The sequence below is a fragment of the Hyperolius riggenbachi genome, chromosome 11, assembly GCF_040937935.1.
Source record: "Hyperolius riggenbachi isolate aHypRig1 chromosome 11, aHypRig1.pri, whole genome shotgun sequence".
Taxonomy (NCBI): domain Eukaryota; kingdom Metazoa; phylum Chordata; class Amphibia; order Anura; family Hyperoliidae; genus Hyperolius; species Hyperolius riggenbachi.
In genome coordinates, this window is record NC_090656.1 from 207,168,242 (window position 1) to 207,189,418 (window position 21,177).

At 47.6% G+C, this 21,177-nt stretch overlaps 1 protein-coding gene across 1 annotated transcript in view; it reads left to right on the forward strand.

Moving 5' to 3' along the window:
- Window positions 1-21,177, forward strand: part of LOC137538351 (uncharacterized) — a 169,857-nt gene that overhangs the window by 87,480 nt on the left and 61,200 nt on the right. Inside the window, exon 9 of the mRNA XM_068260459.1 lies at window positions 19,352-19,654. Coding sequence (XP_068116560.1) covers window positions 19,352-19,654 — 303 coding nt within the window. The remainder of the gene's footprint in view (window positions 1-19,351; window positions 19,655-21,177) is intronic.

A 21,177-nucleotide genomic window follows, 5' to 3' on the forward strand; every position in this document is an offset into this window, starting at 1 on the left:
CACCCACCACTGTATAGCATTGTGCTCTGTGTCGCTGCTGGGAATAGTAGTACACCGCTCACCCACCACTGTATAGCATTGTGCTCTGTGTCGCTGCTGGGAATAGTAGTACACCGCTCACCCACCACTGTATAGCATTGTGCCCTATGTCGCTGCTGGGAATAGTAGTACACCGCTCACCCACCACTGTATAGCATTGTGCTCTGTGTCGCTGCTGGGAATAGTAGTACACCGCTCACCCACCACTATATAGCATTTCTGTACTGCCACTGTACTGCTGCCAGTCAGTGTGTACTTTAAGGATAAGTGAAATGAAGAAGAAATCCTGTGAAAGAGGGAGGGGCAAGGGAAGAGGTGTTTCCCCTGACGGTTCACGTACAGGCCACAGTGGAGCACCGAAGAAAACCCACTCAATACCGCCCATGTTGTCCAGGAAATCAACCCTCACAAATCCAAAAGAACAGGACCAGAAAATTAATTGGATGACCTCTCAAGCGTCCAGCAGTGGGTTAAGCAGCACCAGCACATCACGCCCGAGTCCTCAGCCAGTTACAAGGAGCCAGTGGGCACAAAGCTGACACAACCGGCAGCGACACCACGCACACAACTGCCAAATAACCAGTCCGAAGAATTTCCTCAGGACACAATGGGGTATTCGCAGGAGCTATTCCCAGCCCAACAAACTTCCACCTTTCAAAGGTCAATGGAACAGCCAGAAATGTTGTGCCCGGATTCACAACCATTTACTGTGGGAAATGCACCGCGCACTGAAATGCAAGGCGAGTCCGAGGACTTTGAAACCCAAATCCCAGAGCAAGTTGGGCAGGAGGGGTTTCAATTGCAGGAGGTCGGCCGAGAAGATCTGGAAGACGACGTTGGAGTGAGCTGCGCAGAGGTTGTTCTGGGGAGCTCTGCTCCACGGCGGCGGCCCACAATCACATATGACGAGTTTGAGGAGATGGAAGAGGAGGGTTTGGACAATGTGGACACAGACCCAGATTTTGTATGTGAAGGAGAACATCGCCGTCGTAGCAGCACAGATGAGTCTGTTGAAGAACCCACTGCTGCATGAGTTCGCCTTGTGCCACAAGGTAGGCGGCGCGCAATTTCAGGCACCACAAGCGTGGAAGTTCAAGTTAGACGCAAAAGAGGCGCAAACAGAAATCGCCAGCAAGGCAGGTGCTCCAAAGTCTGGCCTTTCTTTGAAGACTGCAGTGAGGATGGTACCATGGTGATTTGCAAGGTGTGCAAGACCCGCCTGAGCAGGGGGAAAAATATTAACAACCTCTCCACCACCAGCATGACCCGCCACATGGTATCCAAACATCCCACTCTGTGGGCAAACGCGGCAGGACAGGGTACCAGCAACACTGCCTCCCTTGGGGTCACCAGACTCACCACCAGACCCTCCTCGGCAGCAGCAGTAGCCCAGCCATTGCGTGGTTCACAACAACATTCACAAACATCAGATGACGCTGATACTGTCACTTTCCGGAATAGTGCTCTTGAGGTCTCCCAGTCTTCATCAAACACAACAACCAACAGCCCTTCGGTGTGCAGCCCTACGGTTCAGTTGTCTGTCTCGGAGATGTTTGAGCGCAAGAGGAAATTGCCAGCAAATGACCCCCGGGCCGTGGCACTAACAGCCAGCATAGCCAAGCTTCTGGCCTGCGAAATGCTGCCATATCGAGTGGTGGAGACAAACAGCTTCAAGGGCATGATGTCAGTGGCCATCCCACGTTACGTGGTTCCCAGCCGCTACCACTTTGCGCGCTCTGCAGTGCCTGAGTTGCATGAGCACGTGGTCAGCAAAATAACCCGAAGCTTGAAGAATGCCGTTGCCTGCAAGGTTCACCTCACCACTGACACCTGGACGAGTGCGTTCGGCCAGGGTCGATACATCTCCCTTACCGCGCACTGGGTGAACCTTGTGGAGCCTGGCAGCGATTCCTCACCTGCTACGGCGCGGGTGTTGCCCACGCCGCAAACAGCTGCACCGCCGTCCCTCCCACTGGATAACAACAGCAGCACCTACCTCTCTGACTCCTTCTCCTCCAACGCATCTCAAAGCTGTACCTCATCCGGAAACGCTAACCCAGCAGCAGTAGGATCGTGGAAGCAGTGCAGCACAGCTGTTGGCATGCGTCAGCAAGCGTTGCTGAAGCTGATCTGCCTTGGGGATAAGCAGCACACAGGGGAGGAAATTTGGAGGGGAATAAAGGAACAGACGGATTTGTGGCTGGCACCGCTGGACCTTAAACCGGGCATGGTTGTGTGTGATAATGGGAGTAATCTCATTCGCGCTTTAAGGTTGGCTAAGCTGACACACATCCCTTGCCTGGCACACGTGATGAACCTAGTAGTTCAGCGGTTCCTGAGGACATACCCAGGCGTGGCCGATCTTCTGTTGAAGGTGCGACGAGTGGCCAAACATTGTAGAAATTCCAGTACTGCTTCGGGGGCACTCGCCAAGATGCAGGAGCGCTTCAATCTCCCCCACCATCGCTTGCTGTGTGATGTCCCTACGTGCTGGAATTCTATGCTGCACATGCTAGCCCGCTTTTGCGAGCAGAAGAGTGCAGTGGTCCAGTACATGACGGCGCAGTACCGAGGCGCATCCGGACAGCTGCCAAGCTTCTGTAGATCCGATTGGGCCAACATGTTGGACCTCTGCCAAGTCCTCCAAAATTTTGAGCAATCCACGTTGCTTGTGAGCAGTGACAACTCTTCAGTCAGCATTACCATACCACTGCTGTGTTTACTGAAAATCAAGGAAACAGCTGTCATGATGCAACTGGGGGAATCTGAAGGAGAAAACGATCAGCGTGATGATACCAACATCAGGCCATCTGCTTTAGGAAACGCTGGCCCCAGCAGCTATGACGAAGAAGAGGAGGAGGAACAGCTGGAGTTGGAGCAGGAATTTCATGCCACCACTGACGAGGGCCAGAGCGGTGCACGTTGGACTTCCACAATTCAGCGCGAATGGTCAGCAGAAGCAGACCAGGAAGAAGGTGACGACTATGATGCATCACAACTATCACAACGCTCACAAGAGGATGATGAGGATTTTGGCAGGACTCTGGCACACATGGCTCAATTCATGCTAGACTGCATTGAACGCGACCCACGCATTGTGCGCATTCTGGACAACACCAATTACTGGGTTTATACCCTTCTGGATCCACGGTACAAACACAATGTTCCAAAACTGCTTGAAGAAAGAGTCAGACAGGACAAAATGGAAGAATACCAGCAGGCCCTTGTGGAGACTTTAGAGAGGAGATTGACATCCTCCCCCTCCTCTAGCCAGTTGTACGCCGACAGACTGACTTCCGCAAACCCAGGACGACCAGGAGGGAAGCAAACAACACAACCCGCAGCTAGTGCCCAAAAGGGAATGGTATCGGCAGTGTCCTTGGAGTGGGAAAATTTTCTGACACCCATGCAGCAGCCCACAGAACAGCAAGCGTGCAGATCCACCTCCAACACCGATCGCCTGGAGAAGATGGTCAAGGACTACATGTCAGATGGCGTAGCTGTGTTGAACAATCCATCTGCACCCTTCAACTATTGGGTATCGAAGCTAGACACCTGGCACGAACTGGCAATGTACGCAATAGAGGTGCTGGCTTGCCCGGCAGCCAGCGTTATGTCGGAACACTGTTTCAGTGCTGCCGGAGGCATCGTCACAGATCGGCGTATCCGCCTCTCCACAGAAAATGCAGACCGTCTGACTCAAATTAAAATGAATCAATCCTGGATTGGAAACGACTACGCAACACTCCCGGACCCCAACCAAGTAACATGATTAATGAACATCTGTGATGGGTTAGCGTTTCCGGTCCCTGTTTATTGAACCTCTCATCTGTATTACATTTATGACTGCATGGCGACAAAATGCATTGCTATCCGCACGCTTCTTGTCCTCATGCAAGGCCTGGGTTGCGCCTGAAAGCGTGGCCTTCTCCTCCTGCGCCTCCTCCTGTTCCATCACGTGTGCTGCTGCTGGGTTAGCGTTGCCGGTCCCTTTTTACGGAACCTCTTATCTGTATTACATTTATGACTGCATGGCGACAAAATGCATTGCTATCCGCACGCTTCTTGTCCTCATGCAAGGCCTGGGCTGTTGTGTCTCAAAGCGTGGCCTTCTCCTCCTGCGCCGCCCTCCTCCTGTTCCATCACGTGTGCTGCTGCTGGGTTAGCGTTACCGGTCCCTTTTCCTGGAACCTCTTATCTGTATTACATTTATGACTGCATGGCGACAAAAAGCATGTTACCTGTGCAAAGAAAAATGACATTTTCCGCATTTAAAAGACATTTTTTCCTTTGAAACTTTACAATCAATTTTCTCAAAAACTATAAGCTCTTTTCAAATATTTTTTTTCCTCTTGTACCCACTCCCAAGGTGCACATACCCTGCAAATTTGGAGTATGTAGCATGTAAGGAAGCTTTACAAAGCACGAAAGTTCGGGTCCCCATTGACTTCCATTATGTTCGGAGTTCGGCGCGAACACCCGAACATCGCGGCCATGTTCGGCGAACGTTCGCGAACCCGAACATCCAGGTGTTCGCCCAACACTACTGGAGAGAGGTAGCTCCTGTGTAAAAATTTAAGTGCAATAAGGCGGTCCCGTGCTGCAACACTTACTGTGACAAAATAGCCCAAAATGGTAGGTCTGGGATGTCTGTCTGCCATGCCAAGAATAATTTGTTCATTTTGGCCTGTCCTTTGGAGGGAAATGTTTTGTATATGTCGGAAACCACATGCTCTAAGTCTTTTTGGATGAGTTCCCCCTCAGTGGTATGGGTCTGCACCAGTAGTGTTCTGCTTCCCCTCAAGAATTGTACCCCAAAGGCGTGCTGTAATTGCAAATACCTAAAATGCATATTATTGCCAAGATTAGCATCCTGTTTAAGGGAAGAGAAGGGTTTTAGTTGGTGACCGTCTGTGATATCTTTTAATTTATATATTCCATGGTCCGCCCAGATTTTGGGATCAGGTACAGTTAAGAATTCGTGCAATGAGGGGTTCATCCATAGTGGAGTATATGGAGATATTTGTCCGGATTGGCGTGAGATTTTATTTTCTCCCATATTTTAACTGTTACTAACATGTTTGGCGCGGCTTGGGGGATTTGCCTGCTCCCTCTATATGGTGAGCTAGAAATGGCCAGAAAAGATCCCATTATCTCTGCCTCTAGAGCAGTTGCCGGATTGGCTGGGGACTGTTCGAACCACCACCGTACAGTAACTAAAGCCGATGCCCAGTAGTAGTGCTCAAAGTCAGGCAGCCCAATGCCCCCACTTATTTGGTCTCGCTGCAAAGTGGATAATGCTATTCGTGGGTTCTTGGGGTACCATAACATGGATGTAACTGCTTTGTTAATGGTTTGTAAGTATTTGGCTGGAATGTACACGGGGCTGTTCCTAAAGTAATACAAAAATTTAGGGAGCATATTCATTTTGATTGTCTTACATTTCTGCCTGAGTTTGGATAAGATTGGGTCTAGATTAAGGGTGTAATAATCATTAATATTTCTAGTGACTTTTATCCCTAAATAAGTGAATTCCGTAACCTATTGAAGTGGGGTAGGAGCTGGAAGTCTTGGCAGTTGTCCGTCTAATGGCATAATAGTAGATTTATCCCAATTTACCTTAAACCCTGAAAATCTGCCGTATTCCTTAATAATTTATAATGCCCCAACTAATGAAGGACCGGAGTCTGATAAGTATAATAGAAGGTCGTCAGCGTAAAGCGAGAGTTTTTCAATCCTAGCACCATATGCGAGGCCCCTAACTGATGCACTATTGCGTAGGAGTATAGCAAGAGGTTCTACGACCATGGCAAATAGGGTAGGCGACAGGGGGCAGCCCTGCCGCATTCCCCTATAGAGTGAGAAGGGAGCTGACATGGAGAGGCCCGTGCGTACTCTGGCCCCCGGCGTGGTGTAGAGGGTTCTGAGCCAGCCGACAAATTTGTCACCTAGCCCAAAATGTAGTAATGTCTCCCAAAGGAAGTTCCAGTCCACCACGTCGAAGGCCTTTTCCGCGTCGAGCGATACTATAATGCGATCGCCCGGTTGGTCGTGAGTGACTAGGTTGGTCATAAGCCTTTTTAGATTGATGTCTGTCCCCTTCCCAGGGATAAATCCTGATTGGTCAGGATGTATAAGTTTTGTAATTAATGTGTTTAACCGAGAGGATAATATTTTCACAAGGATTTTATAATCTTGATTGAGCAGCGAAATCGGTCTGTAAGATTTACATAAGGTGGGATCTTTTCCCTTTTTAGGGAGAACAGTGATTAGGGCCTCGCACATGGATCCAGGAAGGTCGTTCTTTTCAAGGATATATTTGAACGTCTTTTGTAAATAAGGGACAATATCTTTGCTGTATTTTTTATAGAATTCCGCCGGTAGGCCGTCAGCACCGGGTGCTTTAGCATTAGGCAGACCCTTAATGACGTCCCGTATCTCCTCTCTGGTAACATCCGCTTCCAGAAAATCTCTATCATCAGCAGACAGTTTCGGAAAGGAAATCCTCCCCAAAAATCCCTCTAGCTGCATTTTGGTATAGTCCGTGTCTGAAGTATACAGAGCTTGATAATAATGTAGAAATTCCTCATTAATATCTCCAGGTAGAGTTAATATATCACCAGCAGAGTTTTTAATAGCTCCAATATGATATATTTGTCTTTCTTCCCCTATAAGGTAGGCCAAGAGCGGAAGATTTGCGGTAGGCCAAGAGTGGAATATACAATGAATATACAACCCCCCTCCTGCAAATCTTCCGCTGCTTAACGAAATCATGACTACGGTGGCCAAATTCCCAACGGATAGGCTTCTGCTCTGTGGTGATTTTAACATGGTTCTCTCTCCCTCTATGGATAGGATGACCCCCAAATCCGAGAGACAATTTATTATTCTATAATTGGGTACAGTCCTATAACCTATTAGATGTATGGAGGATGCAATTTCCTCTGTATAGATGCGAGCATGAATAATTATGTATCTGCCCGAGTCATCTATATGCAGATTAATCAACTGGAAAGGCACCGCCTTGTGCACAAGGATCGCAACCCCTTTAGAGAAGGATGAGTACGTAGCATTATAATAATGCCCAACCCACGGTTTTTTGAATGCGAGTATCCTACTGCCATGCAAATGGGTCTCTGTTAAAACACAGATGTGGGGATTAAGATAGTTAAATACTAGGGATCTTTTGACTTTGGAATTTAAACCCCTAACGTTCCATAGTATTAATTTGACCATCATTGAAATAAGTGGGGAGCATATAAAACAATATAGCAAGTATTACATATTTACCATCCGGAGTTCGCGTGGTGTAAAGCACTGAGCATGCACCCGAGTCAGGCCATCTATGAGTCAAAGCTATATCACAGAGAATGGAGAAAATGTCAACAGAGAAAAAAACAACAACATTAACAACATTAAGCCCGAAAGAACTGTGGCTCATCAATCCCTGAATCCCGTTTCCCCCACCCCGCTACGCCCTAACAACCTGTCTGGTGTAGCTTCAGATCCCTAAACTTGCTCCTTCCTTAACTATCCGTCAAGGGGCAGGATTAACTGAGAGAAGCCCGCGTTAACTATAGCGAGACTGTACTGGGGGTACCAAGGATAGTGTGGAGGAGAGGGGGGAGAAGGTTCCGCCGCCTGGCATCTCCCAATGATTCTTAAAGCGCTAGGAAATTGCATCTAATTAGCATTTAGAATTAGCGTGAAGCAACTCTGAACGATGAGCAGCTATCTCACAGGGTTCGGAAAGCTACTTGCATTGCTCATATACCAAGGACCGAGCTAACCCTATAGATATTATGCTCTCAAAACCTCACTTTTACATACAACCTGATAATGATAACACCATATACATATGAATTATATACTGTATCGTGTAATATAGAGCATCGCAGAGCATCTGTGCGGATAAAAGTGTATGCCTTGTCACTGGCGCACGGAAGGGGGTGTTCCGGGTGTCTGGAACCACCCCCTTGCACCTAGACCGGAAGTGCCTCCGGAATCTGAGCAGCGGCAGCCACTGAATGTAATAGTGCAGCTGCCGCCTGCTCATGTGTATGCGCAGCAGGGGGCCCGGGGAGCGCTGTCACCCTCCCTATTGAGGGACCCCCCAGCCAGATATACTGCTTCTTCCCCGCAGCCCCGCAGTCTCCCGGAGGCAGAGCAGGGCTACGGCAAGATGGCTGCCGAAGCCCTGCTCTGGAGACTATTTGTGTCTCCAGTACAGGGCTTCGGGAGCCATCTTGTTATAGCCCTGCACTCTGCCTGTCAGCGCGGGACTGAGATGTGCTGCAGGAGGACTCGGGGAGCTGCGAGCCAGATGCCAGGAGAGGAGAACACTTCTGTCAGGTAAGTGAATTGTTTTTTTTTTCACAGGTGCATTTTTTTTCTAGTTTCTGCTGCCTACATTGTTTTTTTCAGGTGTCTGCTGCCCACATTACGATTTTCAGGTGTCTGCTGCCCACATTACGATTTTCTGGTCACTGCTGCCCACATTGCGATTTTTAGTTGTCTGCTGCCCACATTATGATTTTCAAGTGTCTGCTGCCCACATTGCGATTTTCAGGTGTCTGCTGCCCACATTACGATTTTCAGTTGTCTGCTGCCCACATTACGATTTTCATGTGACTGCTGCCCACATTATGATTTTCTGGTCACTGCTGCCCACATTGCGATTTTCAGGTGTCTGCTGCCCACATTACGATTTTCAGGTGACCGCTGCCCACATTGCGATTTTCAGGTGTCTGCTGCCCACATTGCGATTTTCAGGTGTCTGCTGCCCACATTACGATTTTCTGGTGCCTGCTGCCCACATTGTGATTTTCTGGTGTCTGCTGCCCACATTACGATTTTCAGTTGTCTGCTGCCCACATTACGATTTTCATGTGACTGCTGCCCACATTACGATTTTCTGGTCACTGCTGCCCACATTGCGATTTTCAGGTGTCTGCTGCCCACATTACGATTTTCAGGTGACCGCTGCCCACATTGCGATTTTCAGGTGTCTGCTGCCCACATTGCGATTTTCAGGTGTCTGCTGCCCACATTACGATTTTCTGGTGCCTGCTGCCCACATTGTGATTTTCTGGTGTCTGCTGCCCACATTACGATTTTCTGGTCACTGCTGCCCACATTGTGATTTTCAGGTGTCTGCTGCCCACATTACGATTTTCTGATGACTGCTGCCCACATTGCGATTTTCAGGTGTCTGCTGCCCACATTACGATTTTCTGGCCACTGCTGCCCACATTGCGATTTCCTGGTGCCTGCTGCCCACATTGTGATTTTCTGGTGACTGCTGCCCACTTTACGATTATTTTCTGGTGACTCCTGCCCACATTACGATTATTTTCTGATGACTGCTGGCTGCTGCCCACATTACGATTATATATATACACTGGCTGTATGCAGGGGGATCTGGCTATATACACTGGCTATATGCAAGGGGAGGCATCTGGCTACATACAGTGGGTATATGGATATATACAGGGGGGGATCTCTGGCTATATATACAGGGGATCTGACTATATACACTGGCTATATATACAAGGGGGATCTGGCGAAATACAAGGGGGAATGTACTGAACGGGGAGTTATCTGGCTATATACTATAAATGGGGATCATGTGGTTACTTATCCTAACTAGGGGGGGCCTCATCTGGCTACCTGTGTGATAAATGGGGGTCATCTGGTCACCTATACTAAAGAGGGGTGGGGTAATTTCGTTATCCATAATAAATGGGGGTTATCTGGCTACTTAATCACTGCCACATTATATATATTTTGGCGAAACACTACTGCATCATGTGTATTTTGTAGGGAAACACTGCGCATTGTGTGTATTTTGTGTGCGGCTTGCCAAAAGAGACCTATCAGGAATCCCCCCCTTGAAAATCCTGGATTTGCCTCTGCCTTGTAGCAAATTAGATCATCAAAGCTGCGCCGTTCTAGCCGGTATGCAACAGGGTAATATCTGCAGATAAAGTTCCAGAACAGTCATAGCTCTGCATGTCGTAGAAAGTCCGCTACATACGTAGTTGTTGAGAGGCAGCATTTATGGCGCAGCAGTGACATCCAATGGTATAAGTGAAAGCTGTAAACTCTGCATGATCTGATGCAAAAATGATGTATTCATCAGGCAGCAGTGTTCAGTCTTTGTGATGCTGTGAGGGAAAAAGTAGTTTTTCTATTCCGGTGTAAATCCTAGGGTCAGTGGGTAGTGTTCCTATATATCCATAAAGAGAGAAACAAGTGAGTCCCAGTCACATTGTGGCACAATCATATATGTAAATGGCGATCATTTGTCTGGGATAGTGTCCAGCCACTTTGAGACATCCTCGGGTTTTTCAAAGATTCTCACTGTCTCCCCGTCCTGCACCCGAAGTTTAGCGGGGAAAAGCATTGCGTACTTCAGATTGCGTTCTCTGAGCTTAGCTTTAACTGGCACAAAGGACTGCCGCTGCTTTTGTGTTTCAATGGTGTAATCGGGAAACAGCATTAGTTTAGCATTTTCAAAACTTAGTTCCTCGGCCTGTCTAGCAGCTTCTAAAATAGCATCTCTGTCCTTGAAGTTAAGGAGCTTGAAAATTACTGGTCGTGGAGAAGCGCCCGGTGGGCCTTGTTTAGCTGGAATCCTATGGGCCCGTAGAGTTGGGCCGAACGGTTCGCCTGCCAACGGTTCCATGCGATCTTCCGTGGTTCGCGTTCGCGTCCCGCAGGCGAACCTTTGCGGAAGTTCGGTTCGCCCCATAATGCACCATGGAGGGTCAACTTTGACCCTCTACATCACAGTCAGCAGGCCCAGTGTAGCCAATTAGGCTACACTAGCCCCTGGAGCCACTCCCCCCCTACTAAAAGGCAGGCAGCGGCGACCATTACGGTCACTCGTGTGCCTGCATTAGTGAGAGTAGGGTGAGCTGCTGCACACTCTCTCTCATAGGGTAAGATTAGTTAGGCTTAGCTTGTCCCTGGCTGCATACCTGTTCTGTGAACCCACCACTGCATACCTGTTCTGTGAACCCACCACTGCATACCTGTTCTGTGAACCCACCACTGCATACCTGTACTGTGAACCCACCACTGCATACCTGTTCAGTGAACCCACCACTGCATACCTGTTCAGTGAACCCACCACTGCATACCTGTTCAGTGAACCCACCACTGCATACCTGTTCTGTGAACCCACCACTGCATACCTGTTCTGTGAACCCACCACTGCATACCTGTTCTGTGAACCCACCACTGCATACCTGTTCTGTGAACCCACCACTGCATACCTGTACTGTGAACCCACCACTGCATACCTGTTCTGTGAACCCACCACTGCATACCTGTACTGTGAACCCACCACTGCATACCTGTTCAGTGAACCTGCCACTGCATACCTGTACTGTTCAGTGAACCCGCCACTGTATTCCTGTTCTGTTCAGTGAACCCGCCACTGCATACCTGTTCTGTTCAGTGAACCCGCCACTGTATACCTGTTCTGTTCAGTGAACCCGCCACTGCATACCTGTTCTGTTCAGTGAACCCGCCACCGTATACCTGTTCTGTTCAGTGAACCCGCCACTGCATACCTGTTCTGTTCAGTGAACCCGCCACTGTATACCTGTTCTGTTCAGTGAACCCGCCACTGCATACCTGTTCTGATCAGTGAACCCGCCACTGCATACCTGTTCTGTTCAGTGAACCCGCCACTGTATACCTGTTCTGTTCAGTGAACCCGCCACTGCATACCTGTTCTGTTCAGTTAACCCGCCACCGTATACCTGTTCTGTTCAGTGAACCCGCCACTGCATACCTGTTCTGTTCAGTGAACCCGCCACTGTATACCTGTTCTGTTCAGTGAACCCGCCACTGCATACCTGTTCTGTTCAGTGAACCCGCCACTGCATACCTGTTCTGTTCAGTGAACCCGCCACTGCATACCTGTTCTGTTCAGTGAACTCGGCACTGCATACCTGTTCTGTTCAGTGAACCCGCCACTGTATACCTGTTCTGTTCAGTGAACAGTTTGGTGTGTCAGTGTGAAGCAGTACCTTAATTACACTACCTGATTGATGTATACACATGCAAGATGTTTTAAAGCACTTTAGGCCTGTCATTTAGCATTCAATATGATTTCTGCCCTTAAAACGCTGCTTTGCGTCAAATCCAGATTTTTCCCGGGGACTTTTGGCGTGTATCCCACTCCGCCATGCCCCCCTCCAGGTGTTAGACCCCTTGAAACATCTTTTCCATCACTTTTGTGGCCAGCATAAATTTTTACTGTACTGTACTGTGAACCCACCACTGCATACCTGTTCTGTGAACCCACCACTGCATACCTGTACTGTGAACCCACCACTGCATACCTGTTCAGTGAACCTGCCACTGCATACCTGTACTGTTCAGTGAACCCGCCACTGTATTCCTGTTCTGTTCAGTGAACCCGCCACTGCATACCTGTTCTGTTCAGTGAACCCGCCACTGTATACCTGTTCTGTTCAGTGAACCCGCCACTGCATACCTGTTCTGTTAACCGGCCACCGTATACCTGTTCTGTTCAGTGAACCCGCCACTGCATACCTGTTCTGTTCAGTGAACCCGCCACTGTATACCTGTTCTGTTCAGTGAACCCGCCACTGCATACCTGTTCTGTTCAGTGAACCCGCCACTGCATACCTGTTCTGTTCAGTGAACCCGCCACTGCATACCTGTTCTGTTCAGTGAACCCGCCACTGCATACCTGTTCTGTTCAGTGAACAGTTTGGTGTGTCAGTGTGAAGCAGTACCTTAATTACACTACCTGATTGATGTATACACATGCAAGATGTTTTAAAGCACTTTAGGCCTGTCATTTAGCATTCAATATGATTTCTGCCCTTAAAACGCTGCTTTGCGTCAAATCCAGATTTTTCCCGGGGACTTTTGGCGTGTATCCCACTCCGCCATGCCCCCCTCCAGGTGTTAGACCCCTTGAAACATCTTTTCCATCACTTTTGTGGCCAGCATAAATTTTTTTTTTCAAAGTTCGCATCCCCATTGAAGTCTATTGCGGTTCGCGAACTTTAACGCGAACCGAACCTTCCGCGGACGTTCGCGAACCTAAAATCGGAGGTTCGGCCCAACTCTATGGGCCCGTTCTATGACAAAGTGTGTCGAAAAGATGTCGTCTCGGAGAAGCCGCTTGAGCAGTGTTTCAATAAATGAGGGAACGTCCTTACCTTCAGCCCCCTCCGGGAGGCCCAGCAACCTTAGGTTATTACGCCGATTCCTATTTTCTGCGTCCACCGCTCGGTGTTCCAAGGCGGTGAGGCGTTTATCCATACGTGGAATGGCGGCGTCATGTGCATGAACCAGGTCCTCCGTGTCCGAAGCGCGTCTCTCCAGCTCTGTAGTGCGTGACCGGATGGCGGCGAGATCCTCCCGGAGAAGGCCAAACTTAGAGTCCAGATGATCGAACTTTTGAGTAAGGGTGGCCTGGCAGGTCTGGATAGCCGCAAGTAAGTCCACCGTGCTTGGGGCTGCGTCATATTCCTCCGCCTCCATGTCTGCTGCCTCCTCGCCTTTGTTAAGTTTGGAGCGGGTGTTTTGCTTGGCAGGAGCAGGGGTAGATGGTGTGTCCGCATGCAACCCACCTTTGTCAGCCTTAGCTTTGTCTTTTTTAGCGTTCCGCTGTGCCATGGCAGTAAGGTAGGGAGACTGCCGATGTGAAGCGTGGGTATGGCGGGAAGGCCCCAGGGGAAGACACCAGGCCTCGTCCGCTGCGGTGTTAGGATCTGCAGCCGATTCTCGCTCCTGTGTGTCTGGCTCAGACATAGGTGCTCTGTAGGTGCTGCGTGCAGAGTTTCAGCGCCGTATAGTGGGAGAAAGGGTGGGATATGAGATGCCAGGCAGCGGAGCTCTTGAATCTGCGTCCTCTCACTCCGCCATCTTGGCCACGCCCCCTTTAAGTGAGGTTTCAAGCGGATACGAGATGAAAAACTAACTATAACAAGTAACTTGTCTATATATCTTATCTAAAGTTTAGATGGTTTACACAGCAAAACTAGCTGCAAACAGTTTTAATAGAATATGATTATTTATTCATATGATACAATGACAGCAGCCATGTTGTTTGTAAACATTACACAGAGGCAGGCTTATCCGTATCTTGAGCCATCGGCCTAATCCCCTCTCCTCCTCCCTCCTCCCCTCTGCCTCTGAAATCAATGGCTAGTAATACCTCCCCCTCCTCCTGCCCAGACTGAGCTCCCATGAGCCCTTGCTACTGCCAAGGCTCTATGAAAACTTGTGGGTGTGTTTTTTTTTAGTTTATAGGGAATTAGAGTATTAAAACAAAAAAAGTATTTGGCTTAATGAATGCCCTATAAACAATAGAAAAGGAACACAATTATGCAATGTGTAAAAGTTCACCTCGGATCTACTTTAATAACTCAGGTTATAAACATACAAAGTCCATAGTACAATTCTTCATAGTAAAATATAAATAGCTACAAAAGATTTCAAATAAAATAAAAATAAAAATGAGGTTTCTTTGTCTTGAAATGTATGAAGGAATAAGAACTCATATGTGTGTGTGCGAGATCAATGAGTCCCAGCAGGGAAGTGAATAATAAACGCGTGTCTCCCAATCTCCTCATCCTTCATTTAAATAACAACTCAGCTCCTGAAGTCTCAGGTTCCAAGCTGCCTTTTGATTGGTTAATTCAAATGATACTAAACTTCTATCTGCTAACTTATGAAACTTAACTACTAAACAAACTTAATCATTAATATTGAAATCTATCTACTCATAAAACAACTTCCAGCCACAACACCTACTGAGATCGATACTAGCAACGCCTTGTGTGGGTACATTCTATATGCTACAAGTAAAATCAGCACCTGCTGGAAAACTGAAATAGCTTAAAGTGAACCTCCGGACTAAAAATCTACTCAGCAGAACTGAAAAGGCTTGGTGTTTCTTTAACAGTTTCACAGCATCAGAACTTTGTTTTTCTTACCAAAACATCATTTTTAGCTGCATTTTTAGCTAAGCTCCACCCATCAAAGAAAACTGCCCAGGCTTTTTTCCCCCCGATGCTGTGCAAAGCATGATGGGATTTCCTATGTTGTTGTTCACATTGCCTAGCAACTGGGAGGGGTGATCAGCACACAGGACAGTTGGAACTGTGTCTCATGCTCCGTGTCACCTCCTTTCAAGCAAAAAGATGGCTGCCCTCATGAAATCAAACATTTACCTGTTCTTTTAAAACACGGTGGGTAAAAGATTACCTATCTATTTTAATTAACATAACTAATGTCACTTAATGACAGTATGTTTGTTTAGGCTAAAGGTCCTTTTTAACAGATGACCAGTCCAAAGTCCAACAAAGATAATATAAATAGCTTCAGCACAAATCCACAGTGACAGTTCACCATAGTAAATAAAATCAAGGCTTACCAGCCCATATCAGCCCAGATCATAAGGCTGTATGTTTTTTTAATGTATAGTCCCCAAATATCCCTGGAGTGGGTCTACAAACTGCAGAGCGATATCTCCTCCAATCACATGTGTAACTTTGCCCACATCGGTCCAATTGAATAGGATCAGTATAGTGATATAAGAGATAAAACAAAAGATTAAAAAAAAAAGTGCAGACTGTTTATATTTTGAAAGCATAATATGTTAACATAAAAGTTTAACCACTTGAGGACTGCAGTATTTAAACCCCCTAAAGACCAGGCACATTATTGTGAAAATGGCCACTGCAGCTTTAAGGCCAAGCTGTAGGGCCGCACAACACAGCACACAAGTGATTTCCACCCCACCCCCCTTTTCTCCCCACCACCAGATAGCCCTGTTGGTGGAGTCTGATCACTCCCCAGATGTTTATTTGTTTATTTATTGTTAAATAAATGTTTATTTTATAAATACATTTTGCTGTTTTTTTAAATCTGTTTGTATTTCCCCCTCCCTCCCTTTCCCCGCCGGCCAATTCCCGTGATCAGCTGTCATAGGCTTCAGCCTATGACAGCCGATCACCGCCGATAGTCAAGAGGGGACATCCGTGCCACATGGCTGTCCCCAGTACAGCGCTGCTGCTGATCACAGCGCTGTACAAGTAAATAGACGGCGATCATGCTGTCTAACAGTCTCATGAGCGGCTATTGCCGCTCAGAGACTGAAGAGGGGGCGGAGCTCCTCCCTCCGAGCATGAAATGCGTGCAGCCTGCGCGCAATCTCATGCAAATTAGAGCCCCAGGACTTGACGCCAATTGGCGTTAGGCGGTCCTGGGGCTGCCACTGCGACCACGCCCATTGGCGTGGGGCGGTCGTTAAGTAGTTAAGGACAATAAACTCGCATCAGGTACTCTATATCACAAGGTACCCCACAAATAGAATGCATTTGTTAAAAGTGTCCAAAAAGTTAAGAGGTAGTGGTGCCATATGTCTCCTTCCCGAATAAAAATAGTCTGCACTTAGACTGATTTTGTTTTGTATGCACCGCTACACACAGATGCGCAGTTAAGGTTTTTGTGGACCCAAGCAGCCCATCATTTTTGACCCCACTCCATAGGTAAAAATGGGTGCGGCCCTGCCACATAAAAAGTGAAAGAATGAGTGTAGCCATGGCATGATGTGGGTGGATCCAACTGCATGATGCTATCATGTCAATATGAACCAAAAATCTCTAAAGAATGCCATGAAGAACTAAGGCACTTCTGATGGCAAAATAGGCATACTCAGAACTAGCAAGACCTACCTAATAAAGTGACTGGTGAAATAAAGGTAGTTCCTTGTGCCTCAGTTGTCCCCCTCTGTGTCATCTCAGTTCCCCGTGCCTCTTTTGTCCCCCTCTGTGTCAGGGCAATGGTGCAAAAACTGTGCCCCCTTCCCCCATGGACTCAAGAACATTATTTGTGATGCGTTATTTAGCACCCCAATACAGGTAGCCAGGTATAGGTGCCCCAAGTATAGGAATCCAGGTATAGGCCCCTCAGTATAGGTAGCCAGGTATAGGTGCCCCAGTATAGGTTAGTCAGGTATAGGTGCCACAGCATAGGTTAGTGTGGTAGTGGTGCATCAGTATAGGTTAGCCAGGTATAAGTGCCCCCAGTATAGGTAGCCAGGCATAGATGCCCCAGTATAGGTTAGCCAGGTATAGGTGCCCCCAGTATAGGTAACCAGATATAGGTGCCCCCAGTATAGGTAAATAGCCAGGTATAGGTGCCCCCAGTATAGGTAAATAGCCAGGTATAGGTGCCCCCAGTATAGGTAGCAAGGTATAGGTGCCCCCAGTATTGGTAGCCAGGTATAGGTGCCATTAGTATAGGTGCCTTGTCCATAACTCACCTGCCCTGATCCAGCACCAACTCTCACCGCTCTCATGCCGTCAGCATCGCATCCTACTACCATGGTTACTTCCGGTCACAACCTCTGATGCCATGAAAGACGCCTGCCGGGGGTAACTATGGTGACAGGATATGAAGCTGGCGACAGGAGAGAACGCTGGAACGGGGCATGTGAGTTACACTAGTGGGGGCCGCACCGCGGAGCACAGGGCAGGTAGCCAGCAGGACAGGGAAATGTGGGGACAGCCAATTATATACTGACCACATAGGAGGACACAGGCAGGTGACATGGAAACAGACAATCATTACATTGACCACATGGTGGACATAGGCAGATGAGATGGGAACAGCCAATCATTACACTGACCACATAGGGGGACACATGCAGGTGACATGGGAACAGCCAATCATTACACTGACCACAAAGGGGGACACTTAGCATGCGAAATTTGCTATTACGATGCGAAATTATGGTAACGTAATTGCCATTAAAATCGTAATTGAAAATACCGTAAGCGTAATTTTCAACGCGTAATTTCGCGTTTCGTTCATAACGTAATTTCGCGTTCAACCATAACGTAATTTCGCATTTCTTCGTAATTTTGCGAATTTCGTAATTACTTGTTAGCAGGGTTGCTCGCGAATTTTCGCCAAAGGCATTTTCGCCTGCATGGCGAATTTTGATGCGAAATATCACTACATGGCGAATTTTATATGCGAAATAGCATTCCGTAACGTGAAAACGACGCGAAAATTAAAGCTTACAGTAATATGAACTATCGCGAAATTACGTTGTGTAACTACGCTTACAAACGGTTGCATGCAAGGCAAACGTAATTTCGCGATACCCACTGTAATGCGAAAATTACGCGAAAATTACGCTTACGCGGAATTTCGTGAAATCCTTCTTCATTACGATTATGTACTTACGGCCATAATCGTAATTACACGAATTACGCAAGATCGTAATTAAGTCATTACGCTCATCTCTAGGGACACTGGCAGGTGACATGGGAACAGCCAATCATTACACTGACCACATAGGGGGACACAGGCAGGAGACATGGGAACAACCAATCATTACACTGACCACATATGGGGACACAGGCAGGTGACATGGGAACAGCCAATGGCTGTTCCTGTACCCCCCTATGTAATCAGTGTAGTTAAGAGTAACATAGATGGTACCATTCTCACTGTCTTTAAGAAAATCTGCTTTCTTGAGTTGTTCAGAAACAGTGCAGATCAGGGGCCTCCACTTGCTGCATGTTTGCACCAAGTGAGACTCAGGCTATACTGAAGCCAAAACATTAGCATGGCAAATGATGAAAATACAAACTACCCAGCAAGCTCATGGTGAACCAGATCTCATTGGAGTGTGTAGGCGGCTACAAAGGACCAAAAAGCCTTCTTACTAAAATGTTTAGCAAAACAAAAGTTTGCCTGCTTAAAACAGAAGGAATTTGCGATAATTCAGGTTGGAGTGAGCATATGATGTCTACCACAATGCTTCATTGCTGAAAATGCAAATTATCCCTTGTTGCCCCTGTACAACCACTGGAATGCAATGATGTGTCAGCTTGTTAACTGTACAGAGCAACAATAATCCAACATGCATGTTTAAGACTGTTTCGGATAGGTTGATCCTCATCAGTGCATGGCATGGACTGATGTGGCTCTACGGAGTAGGACTTGAAACACCCAGAGTTACACAGACTACCTACCCAGCATGCTCATGGCGAACCAGAACTCATTGGAGTGTGTAAAAGGCTACAAAGAACCAAAAAGCCTTCTTACTAAAATGTTTAGCAAAACAAAAGTTTGTCTTCTAAAAACAGAAAATTATGAAGATGACAGCCTCCATATTCCTCTCACTTCAGGCTTCCTTTAAGAGCACCAAATGCGAGTGTCCCAGACAAAGGTTACAAATGCAAGGTGGGTTCATGATCTTTATTGCTGTAAATAAACACATGATATTCTCCCGCCTCAGGGTTTCCAGTTGTGAGTGAGATCACCAGTGACCCCAGGATAGGCGAGTATGGAAGACCCCTGATTCTGCACTGTCATGTGACTGGATGTGACCTCAGAGACATCACTAGAGTCACCTGGGCGTGTGGTGAAGAACAGCTGACGAGAGGACAGCAGAAACAGACAGGAGACACAGGAGAGTCACTGGCCTGTACACTGATAATAACACTTACAGCGGAGGACTACAGCAGACTCTATACCTGCAGTGTGCATCACAGGAACATGACACAGCCAATCACAAGAACTATCTGCCTACAACTTCCAGGTAAATGTCCTTTTCTTGTTGTCTCTATTTACAATGTTAGAAAGTAGTGATGAAACTTATGTAAGAATTGCAGAATGACATGAAATGTCATTACATGCACAGGAGATGCTGAAGGGTGTCAGTTAAAAATGGCGCACAGCGCCAGGGGGATAAAAAGGGCGCCCCATAGACTTACATTATATAACGCTATTTAGCGTTATAAGTGTTAAAAAATGGCGCAGGCAGTGTGCCTTACACTTATAACGCTAAATAGCGTTATAAGTGGTCAAAAATGCAGCGGGGTCGGGGGAGGAGAGAGAGAGAGGGCATAGGCATCGGGGGAGGATATGCAGAGCCATACGTTACCTTGTCCCGGCCGCCGATCGCTCCTTTCCTCCGCTCCTTTCCTCCGCTCCTTCACTTCCTCCATTCGTTTACTGTAGTCCTGCAGCCGGCCAATCACCATGTGGCTTCAGTCTCCGCATGGTGATTGGCCGGCTGCAGGAATACAGCAAACGAATGGAAGGAGCGGAGGGAAGGAGCGATCGCCGGCCCAGGACAAGGTAACGTATGCCTCTGCATACATCCGATACCTATGCCCTTCAGTGTCCCGCTGCCTCTCTCCTCCAGCCCCCCCGCTGCCTACACTAACAGCCCCCGCTGCCTGTACTACCGACCCCAGCCCCCTGCATGGTTTTTCATGGCGCACCTCTCTGCAAAACGGTAAATAGCGTTTTATTTATCGGCAGAACGGTGCGCCATTTTTCTCCCTGCGCCATTTTCGGATGTAAGCTGCCGAAGGGTAGAGACTCAGTTCCATCTTCTTACCTTCACTCTCTGAAGCACAAGTACATTTTTGTGGAGGTAATTAATGCCTGTGTGCACACCACTTTGCTGTATGCACAAACAGGGGCGCTTCTAGCCATCTTGGCACTCCAGGCGAGAAAACCTGTGGTGCCCCCCCCCCCCCCCCATGGTGCCCCGACACGCTCCCCCATCCTTCCCCTTGTGGTGCCTCCCTATGAAAATAATCGTGATGCGGCTGCGTTTCACTGGAAAATAATCGTAATTCAGCTGCCGCCCTACTCTGCATGCCACAGACCCCACGGGCTGAGTCCTAGGTTTGAACATTGGTTAGGGCAAAATCTGCATGGAGTTACTATCTTCCCCAGGAATTCATTTAGGCACTTCATATTCCCCAACATCCCTAAAACACACTAACAAGTCAACTGGTTTCCCCCAAAACAATCCTATATTGAGAATATTAGACTTTAACTATGGTGGGATTAGATTGTGAGCTCCTCTGAGGACAGTCAGTGACATGACTATGTACTGTGTAATGTGCTGCAGAAGATGCCACTGCTATTTAAATTAATAATAATAATAATAATATAGTAGGACATTAGACTATGACTATGGCAGGATTAGAGTGTTGGCTCCTCTGAGGACAGTCAGTGACATGGCTATGTACTCTGTAATGTGCTGTGGAAGATGTCAGTGCTATATAAATACATAATAATAATATAGTAGGACATTAGACTATG